Source organism: Corvus hawaiiensis, chromosome 16 (genome assembly GCF_020740725.1).
Source record: "Corvus hawaiiensis isolate bCorHaw1 chromosome 16, bCorHaw1.pri.cur, whole genome shotgun sequence".
Lineage (NCBI taxonomy): Eukaryota > Metazoa > Chordata > Aves > Passeriformes > Corvidae > Corvus > Corvus hawaiiensis.
Genome location: NC_063228.1, coordinates 332,010 through 353,267, shown reverse-complemented (window position 1 = coordinate 353,267; position 21,258 = coordinate 332,010). Strand labels below are relative to the sequence as shown.

The 21,258-nt window shown below is 43.1% G+C and overlaps 2 protein-coding genes across 7 annotated transcripts in view; one reads left to right on the top strand and one right to left on the bottom strand.

The window, feature by feature from the left end:
- MYH11 (myosin heavy chain 11) overlaps positions 1-1,319 on the top strand; it is a 55,658-nt gene extending 54,339 nt beyond the window's left edge. For 2 of the 4 annotated variants that reach the window (XM_048321078.1, XM_048321077.1), the window contains one exon: positions 630-1,319. In XM_048321078.1, coding sequence (XP_048177035.1) covers positions 630-768 — 139 coding nt within the window. In that variant the 3' untranslated portion in view covers positions 769-1,319. The remainder of the gene's footprint in view (positions 1-629) is intronic. The other 2 variants (XM_048321080.1, XM_048321079.1) reach the window with 1 other exon arrangement.
- Positions 1,320-2,510: 1,191 nt separating this feature from the next.
- Positions 2,511-21,097, bottom strand: NDE1 (nudE neurodevelopment protein 1). Of its 3 annotated transcripts, XM_048321084.1 has the most exons (10): positions 20,920-21,097; positions 19,366-19,464; positions 12,301-12,428; positions 11,604-11,757; positions 8,323-8,471; positions 7,836-7,972; positions 6,611-6,787; positions 6,091-6,182; positions 4,946-5,082; positions 2,511-3,846 (listed from the first exon to the last, which is right to left on the bottom strand). In XM_048321084.1, the coding sequence occupies exons 3-10, from the start codon at positions 12,384-12,386 to the stop codon at positions 3,753-3,755; spliced, it is 1,026 nt and encodes a 341-aa protein (XP_048177041.1). In that variant the 5' UTR covers positions 12,387-12,428; positions 19,366-19,464; positions 20,920-21,097; the 3' UTR covers positions 2,511-3,752. The 3 variants fall into 3 exon arrangements, with proteins under 3 accessions (XP_048177041.1, XP_048177042.1, XP_048177038.1); XM_048321085.1 differs by lacking the exons at positions 19,366-19,464; positions 20,920-21,097 and adding an exon at positions 16,759-16,839; XM_048321081.1 differs by lacking the exons at positions 19,366-19,464; positions 20,920-21,097 and adding an exon at positions 16,461-16,751.
- Positions 21,098-21,258: the final 161 nt, after the last annotated feature.

Sequence of the window (21,258 nt, the reverse complement as noted above, 5' to 3'; positions counted from 1 at the left end):
AGTTCCAAAGCAATGACTGTTTCCTCTCTGTTGGGAAAGAGATTGGAGTTACTCAGAACCTGGATGTCATACCTGTCACAGCACCTGTGGTGCTCTGACCAATGCAGCCTGTGCAAAGAGGAACTGTGGGCTCAGAGACGCCTGCTGACATCCACAGCACTACCTCAGGCCCAGGGCTCACAGGCCTTCAGGAACTGGTGGGCAGAAATTCCATACAAATTGCTCTCTCTCCTTGCTCCTCCAGAGGGACAAGGAGGGACACTCCTCTGCTGTGGCTTCCACTCCTTTCAACTACCATCAGTTGCAGTTCCCATAGGGGAAACCAGTGAAATGAAGGGAAGAGTGGGGGTGATTTGGGGCTGATGAGACTATTTAGAGGAGGACAAGGACACAAGCACAAGAACAGGAAACCTATCACATTTCCGAGCAATTGGGAGTCTCAGCCTGTTCACAAATTACTATGACATGCAGAAAGTGATATTAGAGGCCCACAGCTCTTGGCTTTTCTGCATTTAGAATCATCAGCCACACAGTTCCTGTTACAAAACTCTGCTTATTTGTGAGGATTCCAAATGACCTAACACCTGCTTTTTTTTTTTTTTTTTCTATTTTTTCCCCTCTTACTGCAGGAGGGGAAATGAGCCAGCCTCTTTTGCCCCACCCCGTAGATCTGGAGGCAGAAGAGTAATTGAGAATGCAACAGATGGAGGTGATGATGAAATGGATGCAAGAGATGGAGATTTCAATGGAACAAAAGCCAGTGAATAAACACGCTTAAAAAATTGCACTGCAGCAAGGGGAGGGAGGGAGGACGATATTTAGCACTGTGTAAGTCTACTCTTAGTGTCAAGGTCACATACACCTACTCCTCTGACAAATAAAAGCACAACTGCCTTGTCTCCAATGTATAGATTGACACTAAAAGTACTCCAAAACTTATCTTACCGTGAAGTGTATTTGAAAAGGTGGAGACTTTTAACAGAGTAATTCACTTTGAGAATCTTGCAGAAAGTGAGTTCTAGTAGCTCAAATCATTTAAATGCCAGTGAACTATAGTCTACAGAGGATTCATGAGATTGTTGCAGGAAAAAAAAAGGCATTGATCAGTTAATCTTTTCTTAAACTTTCATTTTGTTTTGAGTATTCAATTAATATAGGGTTTTCTCCTGGTTACTACACCCCTGATGCACAATTCACAAGGTGGAAGTGCCTTTTTAATCACTTACTGAAAAATATCATTTGTTCAAATTAAGTCAACTGTTACAGTTTTATATGCACCATGGATGTGCTTACACACTAATAAAAGGCTATAAAAATGACTCCACTATTCTTGTGTACAGGTGTCACTTGAAGGGAAGGGGGGATGCAGAAGAGCTTATCTAAAACCGAAATACTTCTTACAAAAGTTGATCTGTAATCATTAGAACAAACCCCTGATTTTCTCCAAAGCAGTGCTTTTGTTGAAATACAAAAAAGTCTATACACTGACCTGGAAGTAAAACGGAGTAAGTACACAGGACAGGTTTGATTCCCTCAGGAACACACGGTGCTGACTGAGGTGCCCTGGGATGCATCCAAGGGCTGACAGACACAGGACCTGCAGGAGACTTGCAGCACTCTGGAGCAGGAGCTGGAAAGCAGCCAGGGCCCTACGTGTCTGTCTGTGGGCAATGAACCCACCCTTCGACATCTGTTATGTGCAGAAGTATTTCCAACCAAAGCCTCAAGAGCAGGCTGAAACCATCAGAAACAGCAGCCCACACTGAATGCAGGGATCCAAGCCAAGCCATTCTGCACTAAGGGCTCAGCATGCAGTTACTTTTTATTTTTGGAGCACTCCAGCAAGACCACAACCTACTCCTGGGAGCTAACAGGACCTACAACAAACCCATGCAGCTCAAGCACTTTCAGACAGCAGCAGCTCTGTGGTCACACTGGGGCAGTAGGGAGCCGTGTACAGCAAAGCAGGATGTAAAATCTCTCTAAATCCAGTGCAGAGAGCTTACCCGATGCCTTTGATTGAACAGCAAGTGAACCTTAAGCAGTGTGACCACAGGGAGAGCAAATCATGCACAAACATCCACCTTGACAGCTGAAGCAATCATCTTCTAAATCTAAGCATTGTTTCACAAGTGCAGAGATCACGAACTGGGGATTCAGACTAGGCACCATTTAGCCAGCAGAATCAGAGCCCAGAGAATTCTCTCTGCTCATGAAAGAGTAAAGGAAGAATCCATTTAGAGCAATTAAGATGACAAGCTGAGCAGAGGGGGGTTAGGAGTTATCGGATAAGACTTGATCATTGCTTGATTAGGCACAGAGCCCAGCTCTGTAAAGATGCTCAAGAGCTGGCTGTTAATGCAGTTTGTGAGCCTGCATGTGTGGGAACAAGGAGACAAGCAAGTCAGACTTCATATTAAATGATCTTAATCACCAGTGCTTGGCGCAGAATCAGCAAACTGAACATGTATAAACCTCAACTTGCAAAAAAACTCAAAATGTATCAAGAGTGCGCATTCAAAATAAGCTTTATTCTGCTCCCCAGTTAAACCAACTTCATAGGTGGACTGAAAAATGGAAATTATCTGTGGTTTTCATATTCTAGAGAAACAGATGTATCAGTGGCTGTTTTCACAGCACTTTCTTAAAAAAACCCAAAAAACTGCCAAAAAAACATCAAACCCATCTATGTATTCTTTTGTCAAGTAAGCTCTCCACATCCCCTGCCACAAAAGAAAAAAAAAAATTGTTTAGTCACAATTAGTTTTCCAAGTACAGCCTTCCATAAAATACATTAACACTGGGAATGAATCGACTCCATTTAAAAAACAAATGCAGTAATATTTTACAGAGGGAAAAATTATTTTAAAATCATTCTCTACTCATATACACTCCTCTAGAATAAAGGGGTTTCCAGGTTAGAAAAGCATTTCTAAATTAGTAATAGCTGATACATTCATATAGAAAAATAAAACGTGAAAAAAACCACTAACACCCAAGGCACCTTAGTGAAGGGAGGTTTGTAAAGCAGTAAAACCCATCTATCAAGATGTCAGAACTAGAAACTTAATCAGGTCTGGCCCCCACTATGGTGGGGGGGGGGGGGGGGGGGGGAGGGGGAAGATGTCTACATGCTGTTAGCTCTAGGATCTCCTATGCACTCTAAGCACTAGACATGTCTCAACTTTAAACATGACCTGTCCCAAATAACAAATCACTGCTTACAGAAACATCTTGGCACTGCTTTTGTGCTGCTACATTCTGGTCAGCAAACATCCCACAAGGAGCTGAGCAGCTTCCCTGCAGAAATACACCTTTCTCCACATAAAAACACTCCTTTAATTTGTGTGACTGCAGCACACAATACCCATGGTAGAAAGCAGAATTTCAGCCAGAACTGGTGGTGAATTAACATGAAAAGCCAAAGCCTGAGGACAGGGAATATTGCTATGTTGTAGGCAGAAGGACAATGGCTTTGGCAGTGTCAAAAGAAGTGACCTTCAAGGAGCTATTTACAGCAGCTGGTACAGGAAGCAATTCCCAGTCCTGCACTGCCAGTCAGCATTGCTTTGTCACACTTTGTCACCCACACAGCCTGCCCACCGGCCACACTGGAAGCCACTGCCAACTGAGACTTCTTGTTCAGCTCTCACCTACCCTGACACTGCTGTCTGCTTGCTCACTGATACTCTCTTTAAAACTAAAGTTTGAAATACACATTTCTTCTCCTTTCCCAAAGCCAGCCAGGCTTTTCATAGCAGCATCTTGACAACACTTTGTGAGGGATGGCTCATGGGTCCTGGAATGTTTGAATGCCGTGTTCCAAACTCCAGACGTTTCACCAACCTGCAAATAAAAATACAAGTCAGTGCACTTCTCACTCTGTGTAACCATGCTCAGAATAACTGCTCTCTTCTACAGCACACTACTCAGCTGAGAAACCAGCAGATGAAAAAACAGCACTCTGAGCACTACATGAGCCTATTCCTTAACTGGGCTGAGTTTCCAGTGTAACACAGGGCTCCACTTCCCTTTGAGTAATGAACACTATCTTTTACAGGTGTTGGAATTTCAGTTTAGCATTGCAGCAGTAGATAATCAGCTGCATGAATATGTAAATGTATGGCCCCTGAGGCTTTCTTGCAGGAGCTTTCATGAGGTTTCTCCTCAAGCTAGGAGAGCAAGTACAGAGTGGAACATTTCTTCTAAACACCACCACTAGGCACTGGATTACAGGACAAACCAGAACTCACAGCACAAGGGTCTGGCTAAATAATTAAGTCTGAAACAAAGTGTACTATAGGCACTTAATTTATACAGAACCTAAAGAATGTGCAGTACAGGATTGGCAGTTATTGCAATTTGCAATAACCTTGCTGATTTTTCTTCATTTGATTAAAAAAAGGCAACCAGTTCAAACATTCAGAGAAATTTTAAGTTGAGTAAAGCAACTTCCTGTCAGCTGCTACTTAAAAACACCTCTTAGCAACTATAAAGCATTCTGAGTGGACCTACTATCCACCTTTTTTCCAGTTCTCCCATAAGTGAGAATCTTAACTATGATAAGGGAAGTCTCCCTACATGCTGTAACATTCCTGAGACATCATTTGTACAAGAACAAAAAGCATAAAACAAATTGAACCAATAAGCAAGAACTGTTGTACTTTGTCCCATTTAAACACTGATTTATAATAAAACACATCTTGCACTTGCTTCAAATTTGAGGTATTCAAAACTTGATTTCAGCTAGTCTTCCAATTTCAGCAGCTACTGATTCCAAATTTTAAACTGACCTGAAACATTCAAATCATAATCCTGAATAATTTCTCATACTTTGAAAATAAATCTGTCCCTACCAAAACTAAGACTTAAATATTTAAATACCAGTCTCTAAATTCCAACACCAACAGCTGTCACCAAGACACCAGCAGAGCCCAGCACTCACCCTGTATCACACAGAGGCTGATGAGGACTCAGGCGCGTTTCAAGGACATCTCTGTTCATGTACATGGACACTGAAGGCCTGTTCGGAGACTGGTCATACACAAAGTTTCGGCAAGATGCAAGCTTGGACTCCAAAGCCTGAAGTAATAGATGAGGGAAGTGTCAGAACCCTTCTCTTTCAGAAGATGGCACTGTGGCATACCAAAATGGCACTAAGTATGTGGGTTTGGGTTTTTTTTTTCTTTCTTTAAGAGCGAGTTATCCAGTAGAGGAACCTGCTAGACCCCAGTGCCACATGAGTTCTAAATTTGTGAAGAGATGAAGACAGTCATCTCTCTAAAGCTGAATCTCTGTTTCTCTAGGGAGCTGATGCTCTTCACCAGCAGGAACACAAAATCTTCACTTTCCTCAGGGACATTTTTACATCTTTCTTACAGGCATCAGTTTTTAGATTATTAAATGTTCATTTGAGCTATTTGCTTCCCTAGACATGTATTACCATGGTACACCAGAGGAAATGAGCCACATATATTCTGTGCTCCATCACATGCTCCCATTCTAGATCATCTTTATTGAGTTACTTTTTGGCTGTATCAGTTGTGCAGCTCAGCCCATCAAAGAGTCATACAAATGCTTGTAACAACACACCACTGAGGCATAAGGAATGAAACACAAGTAATGGGATAACTTTCCCAGCATCAGCACTACCTTAAATATCAAACTACAGCTTAGCAGGACATTAGGCCTTGCTCAAAAGACTACTGGACTCTTAAGGCAAACTTCACCAGAAGCGTTCTGGACAGCAGGCACCAGCCTGCTAACTTCTCTGCCTTTCACTGGAACAGATCCCTTCTCAATTTACTCATGCTAACTTATTTTTTCTGCACATGCACTTCCAGAAATTCACAGAGGTAGATCTTACCCTGATCTGGATTAGAACTTAGAAAAATAAGCACGGTCCATTTTATTTGGGGGTTGGTCAGAAACATTTGAAGTCCAAACCAGTCCCAAGGCAACGCTTAGCTAACCTGGAGCCAAGAGACTCTTTCCAGTCTGTTTCCCCTGAACAGCAGCACAAGTGGTGCTGGCTGCAGCTTCCAACAGCTCCAGGTTTCCAAGAGCATTGCCTGGCAGGTAATCACTCACCCCCACTTTTCGCAGCAAGTCTCCCACAATATTAAGTGCAGATATTCTTGCAGCTGGTGTGAGAGGGGTTGCACCATAACTGTCCTCAAGACCTGCAGGGCAGATTAAAGAAGGATATGTTACTCAAGAAAAGAAAAGAGGAAAAAAAAATTCACCCAACTCTCTTAGAGAAGATGATTCAAGGAACACAGTTAAAGATCACACAGGTTTTTAAAACCTTTCCCCTAAATTAGACCAACATCTCTGGGACAATTGTGAACTAATAGTAAAATCCCAACAGCTCATCTTATCCCTCATTATTACCAGACTGTTCAAGTCAGTTGGAAATGAACAGACTATGAATAACGTCAAAAAAATCCCAGTCTATGAATACAGAAGCCATGGTGATTGGATTTAGGTGTATTTACACTACACTATGCACTCAACTCTGTGGCTAAATGAGGAATTAAAAGAAGGGAGCAAACTACAGCAAAAACAAGAGCATCAAATAGTATTTCTGAGCCGGTTCCCTGCCAGTCACCTCTCCTAAATGTCCCAGGGGTGGGTATGCTGATGGGTGTCCGACGCATTGCCGGTGTTGAGGGCACAGATAAGGAGGCCTGAACTGCAGTGTCTGTTCTTTCTGCTTCCAGGGGAGTTCTCATCGGTGTTTTGGGTTTCTCCTGTTTCTGCTGCACTGCAAGCTCTTGTCGTAGATCTGTGAAGGAAGCAACACAAAGCAAGTGTTGGGAGTATGTAGCCACCAAGATAAAAACAGGAGGTAATCTTTTGCTCAAAAGATTCTTCTCCTTATGGAGGTGAGCTAAAGTCACTTATCCTTGTAGAAGATTATTCCAGGCATATCTTCAAAATCCAGATAACTAAAGGCCTTTCTAGGATTGTGGCTGAAGATGTTTTAGTAGTGTTAGTTCAGTTGCTATTATCTGGCTTTCATTTTCAAACCCTTTCATGAGGCTCCTCTTCAGACAGGAATTAACTCCTTTCCAAATGTTACAGGCTGGTAAGCAGAGGCACATCAAGTCTGAGGTTTGGCAATTTGGCACACACCTTGGCTACATTCTGGCTTCCTGCAAGGCTGAGATCCTACCCATTGTACCTTCTCCTATCCTGGTTCCCACATGAAGGAAACTTGAGCTGAGGCCAGGTGGAAGCCACATCATTATCTAGCCAAGGGACAGATCACTTCTGTCCCACAGCCTGGCTGTAGCTTATGGATATCATTCAAGGGCACAGAATACAAGACCTGAAAATAGAAGCTCATCCAGCTCCAGGGTCTCTCTCTTCTCACCCAGCCTTACTTACAGATAGCAAAAAGCCAGTGCATTACAAGGCAACCAGAAGTCAGTCACAGCCTTCCTGTTTTACGTCCCCATGAGTGCTTCGCTGACTCCACTTTCCACAGGCCAGGAAACAACAAGGTTAATGTGTACTAAAGCTGACCTTCATGGGTTACAGGAAGCCACACCAGCATGTGCCCCAGCTGGACTGGCTCCTCTCAACTCCCTAAAGCCCTGATAAGGAGAAGGTCGGAACAGACTTTTGTTTCTGTGAGTGCTCTGGAACAAGGTCACGAGTTCAAGGAATGGGGCAGAACAGTCTTAAGTTTCCTTACTTGTTTCTACATTTCAGATAGCAGGTTTTAAAGAAGCAAACTTAAAAGCCCAGCTCTAAGGCATATGGACAGGACTGAACAGCTACAAGGCGGCGGGAGAGAAAGGAAAAGATACAAATAACTTCTGTCTAACCTCTGGCTTCATCTTTCAGGCGCTGCACAGACTCCAGAAGGTTTTCCTTCTCATCCAGCTCACTCTCCAGAAAAGCATTTCTTTCAATAGCCTGGTTTAAACGCTGTTCAAAATCCTCCAGAGACATTATAGTGGCTCTGAAAAAGAGTGCATTAGGTGTCACTACCAAATCGCTCAAGCACATCGAGGACTCTCTCTCCCACAAGAAAATGGATACTGTTGCATTTTTGTTTGGTTTACTTTGTTTGATTATTATTTTTTAATTTAGCTTGTAAGATATGAAAGAGTACAGTCAGGGGAGTGGAAGAGGTAAAAAAAAAAATCTATCACATGGCCCATCTGCAACCAATCTCTTCAACACTATCATCACACAAGTGATAGCTCAGAATGGCAGTGCTAACGAGTACAGTATTACAAACAGCTCAGTGACACCACACTCGCAGGACAGAATAAAGGTGGAAAAAAAACCTCACAAAAAGGAGATCACCTTTTTGCTCTTTCCAAGTCATCGTTTTCTTGCTCGAGTTCTCGAATATATTTCTGAAGCTGCTCTTTAATAGCTCTTGTCTGTGCCAAGTCATCTTCCAGTGCAGAGATTTGCCTGTATCCTTCTGAATGCTGCATTTCGATCTTTTCCTACTCAAAGGCAAATCAAATAGCACATCAGGTACTTAGCAACAGATGTTCTCTTTCTGCAGCATTGTCTGAGCCCCTTGAAAGGCAGAGACAGATGCTCTGAAGTTTTCTGAGAAACATCACTTTACATACAGTAAAATGCCAACAAATTCTATTGCTCACATAATTCTGGGCTGCCAGCAGACAAGAGCTCTTCCTGTCACTCCTTATCAAACAAAAGTGCTGGGGAACAGCTCCCAACACTCACAGCACAGGGCAATTCCTTGCCTCTCCCAGACAGCCTGACTCAGCACAGTTTCTTAGCAATACACAAAGCAGGACACAAGAGAAGCCACTTATTTTCAAACCTAGTATGAAGTCAGGCAGTATTTAGGACCAAAGTAACAAGATTTAAAAAAAAAAAAAAAAAACAAAAACACCAAAAACCCAACTGTGACACTGTGACACTGTTACATACTGCTGTGGAATCAGCAAGATCCTGCATTGCTCATGTGGTTTTATTAGCCCACAGCAGGTTCAGAATTCTAGATCACAGAACATTTCAGGCACAATTATACTTTGGATGTGAACCTAAACCAAACTCTCTCTCCCTCTACACCATGTATACAAGCATACATTTAAGAAAGGCACAGGCAGGGAGGAAGACTTAGCTTCCACATCAGATCTCTCTCTCCTGCACTACCACTAAATGTGGAGTTAGTTCCACAGCATGTGACAGGGAAAGCTTCACAGCACACTATTACAGTGCTTTATACTCAACCACCTTGCTACCAGACCACTTCAACATGCCAGACATTTTTTAGAAACTCCAAGATTGCTGTGTAAGCAGCATTCCTGAAGTGCTCTCCAGACAGAATTCAAGTACAAAACACTTGAAGTCACTGGAAACAAATCCATGCACTGGAATTTGAAAACCATGGCAAGTAATCTAGTGTGAATGTGAAAACAGCTATTTTAGCACACGAAGTGCATAGACAAGGAGGAGGGAAAGAGATATCCATCCTGAACTAAGAAATCCTTATTTGATTGCAGTGTGGTGACACTGCTGTAATTCCAAATCTCTGAAACACAGTTAAGAGCCTCTAAGCTCCAAGAGGCAGATTACTTTCTACTAGTTTCTCAGGACTCTCTAAACTAACCCTCCAAAGCACTATTCCCATCAGTTTTTAGGTAGTGTGAGCTCTGATTTTGGAGGGGCAGCAAACACACACACTAGGCTGGTAAGCTCAGAGCCACAAGCTGTGTGGGCCTGGCAAAGTTCACTGGTGTTGACCTAGATGCAGATCCCAACCCCTGGTGGGCTCAGATACCACTGCTGCTCAATAGCTTCATGAGATTAATGCTTTGCTCTTGAATTGATTCAGATAAAAGACCAGAAATGCAAGATCTGAGTCTTTGTTTTTAGCCAATTGTAATAAACTATCAGCTGATCTGGCCCTCAATGGTGGCTCTGTTCCTTCACTGCAGGCTGTTACTGCAGTTTTCAGGCTGCATGAATAGCCAATTGTTGAATGGTTTATTTCAAGCAGAATATATATTACGAGAGTTATCTACTGTCAAGAATGATTTCAGATTTTCTAAAATATGGCTACCTTCCACTTTTTGAGGCTCTGTATCGCCTCCCGCTATTTTCATTCTTCACTGTTTTGGCTGGTTCACTGTCCCTTCCTCTCATCCCAGCTAGAGAAAGAAAATAGTCTACACACTCCTCAATTAAATGAGCTATGGGTTTTATCTTTGTCAAACTTTTGTCTTCTCCCCAAACCCATCAGCTTCCATAGGTTTATGTGGCTACATGGAACAGCAGACCAATACACCATGCACAACATTTAATATTTCTAAGGTGCTACAACAAGAACAACAAGGATTAATGAACATAAATACAATTAAACAAGTCTTGGAGGTCTTGCTATCAAAAAGCAGGAAGTGGAGGGAATGGCTAAATTGGTGCTAGAGGGACAGGACATCTACCTGGAACAGAAGAGTACTTCCTTAAGACAGTAATTTGGACAACAGTTTAAACAAAAGGCATTGCAAACCTGGATTATCTGGTGATTAATCACTTAAATACCTACACTCCCATTAGCTCATTATTGCATCCAATTGAGTAGAAGAAGTGTAATTATATTCATCTCTGCTTCCACAGAGATTGACCTAGCCCTACAAAACATGGTGTAGTATTTCTTGGGTGACTGTAACTCATCTGTAAGCAAAAGGCCTAAAATAAAACTTTAAAAAGTGACACCAATTTCAGCAACAATTTTTTTCCAAACTTAAGAGAACTTACCAGTATTTCCTAAACTTGTCAGTCAGCACAGGGGACTAGTAGCATCTTTGATGAGACTGAAATGAGGCACTCATCACTCTTCATACTCTATATAGCTTCACTGTTTCTAAAGCCACTGTGTTAAGAAACTCCATCTCAGTAAGTTCATATCCTTTATATTTTATAATTCTGGAAGTTAATGCCTTTCTGCTGGTGCTTAGTTTCACAGAATGCAAACCATGTGCAAAGAGGATAACTCATTTTTCCCTAAGGACAGATAGATTCAATAACAAAACCAGGACTGAAACTGTTTTATGACTCTCAATTCTATGTGTTACCCACCAGCTGCTGCTTCCCAGCTGATCTGAAATGTCAGATAATAAATACACAACTATGTAAAAAGGGTTTAAAACTGCATTTCCTTACATAATGCAAAAACACAGCTGCAGTGTTTGTGCTTTTGATTGTTCCGCAGCATTATCTGTGACTGCATGATGCAGACAACAAGAAAGCTATGAACAACAGCACTAAATAGATGCAAAAAGGAATAGAACAGCAGCTCTCTTGTGTTCACACTTAAGTCTCCACTCTACTGTAGACAATTTTCTCCCATCTGAAATCTATGCTGACACACAGCCACAACCTGTGAACAGGGGTCCAGGAACACTACCAAGGAACACAGAATCCTCAAAGTAGACAACAGGTTGGCATTTCTTTATTTTTCAAGACTCTCCTTTCTGCAGTCCTCTGCTCAACTTCCTTGTAATGCTGAGTGTGACACCACAGGGCAAACAGAGTCTGCAAACACCTGTCCCGTTCACCTCTGCGCTGAGGACGTGCACATAAGGAGCATCACCAGCTCTTACCTTCACTGACTCCAGCTCCATCCGCAGATGGTTGTTTTCTGACAGAAGGTCTCTGTTCCTGGACTCTGTTTGTTGCAGCTGAGTCTCCAGTTCGGCTTCATACTCTCGGCTCCCTTCTTGGAATTCACGCAATTCCTCCTGCGTATTCTCAGCACTAGAGAGAAATTCCAGCAACAGAGTTCACCATAGTGAGCAAAGCAAAAAACATCTCTTGTACACTCAAGGTAAAAAAAACACTGCTCTTGAACGTAGAAGGCTGTATGCCCTTCTCCAACATATGTATTCAATAGGAAGAGAGAACCATATGCAAATGTTTCTCTGCCACGCATGGGAAGTCACCCCATAGCATAGATAAAAACATTCAAATAAACAGAAAAACCCCCGAGTCTGTCTTCACACTATAGGTGTTGAGGATCTGTGGCATCTTTTTAGTTTGTCAATTGTCCATTGCCATCACACATTTATTCCATTATTCAATTCTATTATTTATTTGGAAATACAAACAAAGACATTATTGATTAGCAATAAAAAGTGAGAAACAGAGAGAAAGATGAAAGGAAGTGTTTTATACTCTTGAACAATTCTATTGAAACAATCCTCTAGCAAGCTAAACAAGCAGCAATGAAGGGTCTGTGTCTTTGCATGCAGTGTTATGCACCTTATCCAACAACTTGGAGGAATGAAGTCACTGCCTTACCACTGCTTGTACTTCATAGCCAGCTCCTTCCAGTATCTGGTTTCTTCTTCCACTGAGCTGAAGTGTCGTCCTTCTGAGTCTTCCATAGTGAGTCCTCAAAGTCTAAAACTCCTGTTTCATATTCCCCCCTGAAAAATTAAAGGGTCAAGCATAAGAACTAAGGCAGTGAGCAGCCTCAGTCCTCCTTGCTGCAGAGCAGAACACCCATCCTCCCACACAGTCGCTGCTCGCCTGGAGACCAAACTAAAGACCAGCCTTGACAGACCATAAATGCGAAAGAATTCCTGCTAAGTCACTTTGACCCAGTTCTTCCAAAGATGCTGCAGGCTTACACCACCTTCCCAGCTGTGAGCACCTTCAGCACCTCTGATTACACAAAACCCCAAACCTGAGCTGCAGCTGTGCCAATGCACAGAGAACACAAGGGAAAGAAGACATCTCAGCCACAACTTCAGCTCCAAACACACTGCAATTCAACAACCCTAAAGACACTTACCATGAAATTAAAGAGAAACTTCAAAGAGACAACAGATTAAGTACTCAAGATACTGATTTCCTGAGTTAACATTTCCAGGAACACGTAAGCTTTTTATGAACATAACTGCCAGACATGAGAAAAATTTCTTCCTAGGTCAACACAGACAAAGCTACCCAACTTCAAATCTGAAATATCAAAATCTGTGTATGGCTACAATATATCTGGATACCTCAGAGAGTCATGGGAGAAGGGAGGGTAAAAGCTCCCCAGAGGTTTTAGCAGGATACCACTGGCTGGGTTAGGTATGCAGATAAGATTGCAGCAATCCAGACCATCCAGCTGCCCCTGTGCCAGCACAAACCCGGTCACAGGACATAGTCCCAAATGGGAATGACACATGAAAGAGCCACAAGGGAACCAAGAACCTTAAGTTGGTCACTCCCACTTGAGGACTTAAGTATCTAAACACTACAATTAAATAAATGCCCTGTGATGTGTATGACACACTCTATTAACCACTCAGTACCAAATATTTCATATGAGTTAGTCTTGACAATAGAGAAACATCAAACCTGGTGTTCTGCATAATCTGCCCATGTCCAGCCCTGGGTGAGGCAAAGATTCCACTCAGACATTACCAACTTAACAGAAACCGAAGAAGATCAAGAAGAGCAAATAGAGATGGAATTGAACAATTCATGACAGTGGCAGTTGTCAGAAAACAGTATCACTGAAATCTAATGACTGAAGAAACACAGTTTTACCAAGTTTCAACTCCAGTTCTGCTGAGCAAAATATTGCCTAGAGGTAATTCTGACGAACAAAGAAGGGACAGCTGAAGCCTTCAAAGATCATTTAGATGTCAGCCCTGTCTTCCACTCTTATTTATGATACTCATAAAATGCAGGAGTAGACCCTCTGAGCAGCATGTCTCAGCTAAAGAAAATGTGCATACACTGCACATCTATTGAACTCTATGGAAGAAAATATCTTTAACCTGTGTTGAGCTTTTCCTCTCCAAAAAATAATCTGATGCAAATATGATTGATTAACAGCCACCTATTTCATAAGTCTACTGAGACAAACTCAAGTATTCTTACCTCTACTACAGACAAAAGCACTCAAAAGTACTCTGGCAATCTGAAGCCAAATTCTTACATACCCAAGCAATGCCACAAACCCCAAATCCTTTTCACAGCCCAAGTAATTGTCAGATTATTGAGCAAGGAGTAAGCAGCGTCACAGCTAAGTGGGGCTGTGCCCGCATACCTCAGTGCACAGTATCAGCTACACACGTACAGAAATTACACTGTTATTTAAAAGGTGAGGAGAAAAGTTACTAAGTCTTAGTTTTTATAATTGAGTTTGACACAAAATGTTCATTAGACAAAGCTAGAAGTGTTCCTTCTAAAAAATAAAGGCATTGTATAATGTACTGACACATTTCCAGCAGAAAGTCTCAAGGCTGAAGTATGCATCGGGCAAAAAAAGAGAGGAAAAGGAGTGTGAGTAAGGAGGAGTGATTTTCCAAATAGTATTCTTGCCCATTAAGAAGAAAATCATGACCAAGCAGAATTAACATCCTTGACCTAGGATACTTTACGTCACATCTACTCTGTTATTTTTAAGTGAGCTGAAAGTGTCTTTGATGTTAATAAGCACGTCCTGCTCCAGGCAGTGTTTACACACACACCAATCTGTGCATCACACTTGTGAAGAAAAAAATCGAAAAAGGATTTTTTTCTGACACAAGCATTATAATAAATCCAATATCTGTGTTTAGACAGTCAACAAAAATAATTCAGGAAAGATAAAGATGACCTGCAAGACATCTTGCTCTGAAAAGCTTTCAAACCACCCTCTGTAACCAAAAGACAGCTTCCACCAGCCCCAAAATTTTGAATATGATCCTATCTAGCTCTTGTGTTTTTCTACTGCACTTTGGAAGAATTAAAAGACTATAATAAGTGGCATTTTTTAAGATTGTAGGGCCGCATAGAGAACTTTCCTTAACTGATCCATACGATCCGTAAGACTTTCAGAGAACCCTGCGAATGTTCACAGCAGCACAAAGGTGCTGTTCCTTCACTTCCAGGTATGTCCTTGGGAATGTGAGATTATGGACCCACTGAGGATATCATCCATTAAGAGCTCGCTCTGCTTCAAGGTTACCATTACTACATAGTACTTATAATTTAAAATTAATTGTTCAACTGCAAATACATGGAAGGACTGTGGACCTGTACTTACTCCAGAGATGTGGCTACTGTCCAGTGCCACAGGCACTTTTTTTGCTGCAACATAAAAGGAAGACCTATTAGTTTCCTTCCCTGCACTACATCTTAGCTCACAGGGAATTTCTAACTAATCAAAGATGAAAAATACAAACTTAAACTGAAAAGAAAAAATCCAAGTTTGAGACAAGGTATTAAAGCTTTTCTAAACTTCTTTTCTGAAATTAGTCTAAGAAGAATAAAAACAAAAACCACGTATATCTTGTTAAACTGCCTGTAGAAAGGGTAGAGCTACGACTGGTTTTCCCCTGCTGCCATCTCCCCATGATTTTTAACAACTTGGAGACAATATGCAAAATGCCTGAAGAGAAATTAATTAGGAACTCCTCATTGTCTGGGCTCACCACAAAAGTGGGGAGAGCAAGGGGGGTGAAGGAGGTTTTAGAAATGCTTTGTTATACACTGGGAAAGGTAGAAAAAACAAGGAGAGAAATCAGTATGTAACAGGCACACACCGGCTGCATCTTGCTTGTTTCCGCACTCATGAAGCCAGAAGAGACATCTGGCCAGACTTCCTGCGTGCAGGCAGCACAAACGCTGGTCACAGGCATTACAAACCACATCATGCAGGAAGTGGAAGTGATCATGGGTGGGGCCTGGAATTTTGCAATGAGAACACCACAGGATAACTATTGCGGGAAACAATTTCATACCAGTGAGAGCAGAATTGCAAAATTCCTAAGGAAAAAAACAAGTATCAAGAAAAGCCACACAAAAAATTACTGAAGGAACTTCAATTTGGAAATCAGAGTCTGAGTTCACCCAAACTCATGAGGGCCTCAATTTAGATTGTTTCAGTCCTAGAACAAAAGACTCAAAACAACCCTGATACTGAACTTTTTTCTTCACAAAAGAACATTTAGCTTGGTGAACAATGCTAGCCTACCTTTGTAGCAATGCCTAATGGTCCAAGTCAAAGAAATTCATATTGTAATAAAAAAGTAAAACAGTACCACAAATACTACTGAATAATCCATGACAGAGATGATGAAGCACCAATTAGACATTTTTTTCCTAAATGTAAACCAAAACAAACCACCTCTTTGTTCCTGAAAAGTAGTTTTCCCGTCATATGAAAATTAGATTTGCTTAAAATATTCCCCTTGAAAGGGTCTTCCTGTAATACATGGGTCTGTTTTGTTTAAGCAATACAAAAGAAAATCGCCACAAAAGAGAAAGAAAAGGGAGAGGTCACGGGAGCGTCAGGATTACTACAAAATCCCACAGCCAGCACTGAAAAGAGTTATCAGCTTCTCCGGGGCTTCTCTACCAAAAGGCTGAATTCAGCAAAACCCTCCTCTTCCCAGTAACCAGTCCAGCTCCGACACTCGCAACTTTCTAGTGACTCCTAAGGAAACTCCACACTTTTCCCCGCTGAAACGCCTGACCTTGGTGGTTCCAGCTGCAAGCCAAGGGGTCAGCAAGGCAGCGCTCCCGGATCCCATTCCCATGCGAAGCACGAAGCGGGAGCTAAACCAGTGGGCACGGCTCCCACGCTCCGCTCCCCGCCCCACCAGCACCCGCACGAGCAGCTCCAGAAGCAGGAGGAGGTTCAGGTCCGCGCGAGGCCGCAGCCGGACAGGGTCCCGTGTCCCCTGTGCCCGGTGCCGGGTCCCCTGTGCCCGGTCCCGTGTCCCCTGTGCCCGGTGCCGGGTCCCGCTCCCCCGGGCCGCGCTGGGCTCTCACCGCGCTCCCGCCGCGCCCGCACCGCCGCTCCCGGCCCGGCCGGCGCCGCCGCCCCATTGGCTGCCGATCACGTGGTGCGGGGCGCTCCGCCAATCAGCGCCGCCGGGACGCGCGTCGGAAACTTTGGTGACTTTCAAAAGGCGCCGGGGGCGGCGGCCGCGGCCGTTCCCGACCCCGACCCCGACCCCGACCCCGGCACTGTTCCCACTCCTGTTCCCGGCCACCGTCAGCCTCACTAAAACACCTCCGTCCACGTTCAATGACCTACAGTCACATGCACAAGGCTCCCCATCTTCTGAGGTGCTAAAGGTGTAAACCAGTACGTGCCGTAATTTTAAAGGCGTGATTGCCTTTAAAATGGTCTAAAAGAGGAAAAACTTTACATTAATTCTATTTTCTTAATTCAAAAGACCTCTGCTGCAAAAGCAAGCAGCGAGACAGCGCCCGTAACTATTTTTAATGCCAGCCCAACATCTCTAGACCAAAGTGCCCTTTTCCCAACCAAGGACAGGTTTCTGTGTCGCAGTCTATGAAATATTAGACACTTCCACTCATCTCTATCTCAGCATGATGTCATCATTCCAGAAAACGAGCGGCTGGCATCCGCAGGGGAATCGAGCTCCCGCAGACAATGGGGCAGAGCTGCAGCTCCCTGCAGCCCATAAATTCCTTGCCGTGCCCTGGCAGGCAGGATCGATAGGAAGGGAACCGAGCTATGCAGAGGCTTTCTCAAGTGCCTCAGGTGTGTTCCTGCCTACCGTGTACACAAACACTCGCTCATTAGTGGTGCCTGGCATTTGTTTCCGGAGCCAAAACAAAACCACAAATTACCACACGTGTATCACAGCAGCCCGGACAGGCAGGGCCATGTGTCACCGCCTCCCAGCCGGCAGCGATTCCCAAACGGCTGCTGATGGGCACCCACGTGCAGGAGCCCCGGTCCCAGTTGCATTTACCTCTGAGATGAAACACCAGGCCTGGAGCACACAGTCTGATTCTGAAAAGAGTTGTCTAAACTGGAAATACGCCTCTCCCAAAGGCTTTGTAGAACAAGGCTGGGACTGTAACTAAGACAATGGATGCTTTTCCATAAATATTACACTAGTAGGAATCTGTCCATAACTACGATAACTTTAACTGAAAGGATGAGCAAAACTGTTCTACTTTCTGGTGAGGCATTCAGCAAAATAACTATATTTTCAGGTCAGATGTTCAGCAGAAGTAAATGGAGACAAACTATCATACAACTATGAAGAGAAAACTAAATAAGGTATTTTAAAAATTGGGTTAATAGCATTTGCAGTTCTGTCATTACTCAAGAATGTTTTTATTATCGGACAAGTTGCAGAAAACAAACCACATACTCTTGTAGCGTGTTCCCAGTAATTAAAAAAATTATACATCGCTCACAAGTTTGGGACAAAGGACGTTTTACTCCAACATTTCAAGCAAATTTTTGAGGATAGTATGACTACACAGATCATGTCACAGGTACACCCAAGTATTTTTAAAATTTCTCATATTGAAATACTTGTAAAACACAGCAAAAATTCTGAGATTTCAGAGGAAGCTGTTAGCCTCTTGTCCAATTCTGAAAGAGTGAAACAGCACCCTAACAAATGCCAGGGGCTCAAAGGCACTACTGGAAGCACTACTGTACACAAGCAATAAATATTCTTAGAAAAAGGTTACTGTAATCACTGTGACTGCCTTGTTTGCAAGAAGAACGAGAACACTTGTCTATTTCAAAATTAGCAGAGGAGGAGAAATTATTTTATGCATTTATTTTTAGTTTGCTGATTAATAATTAATAACTGGCAGATCTTTGTGGTGCTAGGATTCATGTGCTGGTTATTTTAATGAGAAGGCCACACTGATTCTTCCACAAAAGCTAAGCGGACAAAAATTTATCCACTGTAAGTTCTGGTAAGGTTGTAATACCTTATCTTTTGGCAATAAGTTTCTGTTGGGAAAAAATATTTGCTTTTCTTAGAGAATTAAATAACTCATCACACCACCCACTCTATGGATGGAACAGAAACTGCTTACCAATTGTCATTACAAACTATTGAACTGCTTTATTTTTTTCAAATGGATTACTGACACCCATAGCAAGATGCGACAAACGTGTTAGAATGTCATATGGAAATATTGCTATCGTTGAAAAGCAAGTATTTGGCATTAATAAAACATTTTTTCTGTCTCTTCAAAGATGTTATATAATTCTCTGCAGTCTGTATATATAGAATCAGATTTGCACATGCTTGCTTTAGCAAGAAACAGATTCTCACTACTTTAAAAACCTTCTGATATCTTGAACTGACACATTTTTTATGAAACTGCCAAATGCTCACTGATAGACCTGGTTTATTAAGCACAGCAGAACACAGCAGCTCCCTCAGCCTTGGCACACAGCAGTGACACCCCTGGTGACCCTGGCAAGCCTGGCTGTGGCTCTGAGCATTCTCACCAGGGTTTCTCCTTGCTGCTGGCTGCAGCCTCTTAGGCAAAGGTGCAAGTAAATTCCAGCTTAGGCTAATGCCACAATTATGATCAAAAGATACTGAGGCAGCAAAAAGCAGATCCCCACCCTGTGCTGTCACTAACCTCTCTCCTTGAGGGGCCCAGCCTGGATGACATGGATTGGCCGCATGACTTTGGCCCAGCCTTCCAAGAGACCTGTTAAACTGTGAGACAGAGCCATGACTGTAGAAAGGCAAGAACAGGAAAATTAGAATTAAAGGTAGGGTTGTTGAGACAAGGACTATTAGCAGCACAAGGATTCAAGAGGAAAAATATCAACGTGGAAAGTTATACAATCCTAAAGTGAGCGAACCCCAGTTTTCTCTATTGAGTTGCCAGTGTCACCACATCAACAGACCCAGTGAGTGATGAGTGGATGCCCATAGCTTTCTTTATGCTTCTTTGGCCAGCAGACTTCAGGTGTTTTGTCTCAGGGGTGGGGACACACTAATGCCTAATCCAGTGGGTTCTTAGAAGGTTGTTCTTTTTTTGTTAGCCAGTAATTGCTTTATATTTTCAAGCTGTGTACATCTTACTTGGGGAATAGCTAATGATGCCCAAGGCAGAAAGTACAGAGTACAGAGAGGTCAGACATGTCCGTTAAAATAAGCAAACTGAAGATTTCTGAACTGTATTGACATTTAACTGCTGTCCTTGGGCTTGGACTGTAAACTGCCTTCAAGGCAAGAGGCTCCTAAAAACACTTAAAAGTGCATGTCCCTGACAATCTACCCAGACTTTTTTGTGTGTGAATTAAGTTCTAAGTGAAACCTTAAATTCTGTGCAGGATGTTCAGAATTGTTACTTGTAAGAGCCCAATTCAGCATCCTGGTAATTTCCTTATTGCCTGACACATGTTTGAGCCATGACCACAGCTGCTCAAGTACCTGCTGGGTGGCCAGGCCACTCCACGGGATTTCCTGGTGACCCCTTTTCTTATCCCATTGTTCTTTCATCCAGTGTACAAGAGCCAAGCAACACTGAGTCAAAATCCTCGATTTTGTTACCATTCTGCTGAACAGGGTGTCAGGCATCTAACACAGGTGGTGCACCTTTGAGGAAACCAGCACAGTCTTTTATAGAAAATGGTAACAAAGAAAGAATGATACAGAAACAGGGGATTGGTCACTGTCCTGGTTTCAGCTGGGATAGAGTTAATTTCTTCTCAGTAGCTGGTACAGTGCTGTGTTTTGGATTCCGAAGGCAAATGGTGCTGATAACACACTGACGTTTTGGGTTTTGCCGTGTCATTTTTATCTTAAGACAAGGATTTTTTTTTTTTTTAGCATTACAATCACCTTAAGTAATTTGAGGTTATATTTCATCCTACCATGTGCTACCAAGTTGTTATTTAACCTTATACTCTATTCGTTTCTGCTTGGATCTATTTGAACAATTAGTTGTCAAGGAAATAAGGATTTGTAGTGGTCTGTTCCTGGGATATATATCAACTTGATACTTGATACTCTGCATTCCTCCATTGCTCCAACACCCTGCTGTCACGGAACCACGGAACGGGGTCAGCTTGGAAGGGACCACAGGGGTCAACCTGGTCCCACCTCCCTGGCTCTGGAGTATCTCCAGCGAGGCAGTCTCGCAGCCTCTCTGGACAATCTGTCCCAGCGCTCGGTCACTCACAGGGCAGTTCTGCCTCGCGGTCAGTGGAACTTCCTGGGCATCAGTTCCTGCCCGTTCCTCTGCTCCCACTGCTGGGCCCCGGAGAGCAGAGCCTGGTCTATGCTCTGAGCCCTCCCTGCAGATACTTTTACACATTCATGTCATGGCTTCAACCCTGATAGTTACCGCGGTGTTTCTGTGCGCTTTAACCCCGCTCCGGGCCCGCCTCAAGGCCGCCGCTTTAAAGGAGGCGGGCGCGGGGCATTACGACGGCCGGCTTTGCGGCAGCGCGCTGCTTGGCGGCGCGCGGCGGCGCCTGACGGCAGAAGGAGCTGAGCGGGAGGAGGGAGGACCACAAAG

Coding starts and splice junctions, on each gene's coding strand:
- NDE1 (XM_048321084.1), bottom strand. CDS start 12,386: ATGGAAGACTCAGAAGGACGACACTTCAGCTCAGTGGAAGAAGAAACC. Junction 11,758..12,300: donor GCTATGAAGTACAAGCAGTG/GTAAGGCAGTGA, acceptor ATTTCTCTCTAG/TGCTGAGAATACGCAGGAGG. Junction 5,083..6,090: donor ACTTGCTGCGAAAAGTGGGG/GTGAGTGATTAC, acceptor CTATTACTTCAG/GCTTTGGAGTCCAAGCTTGC.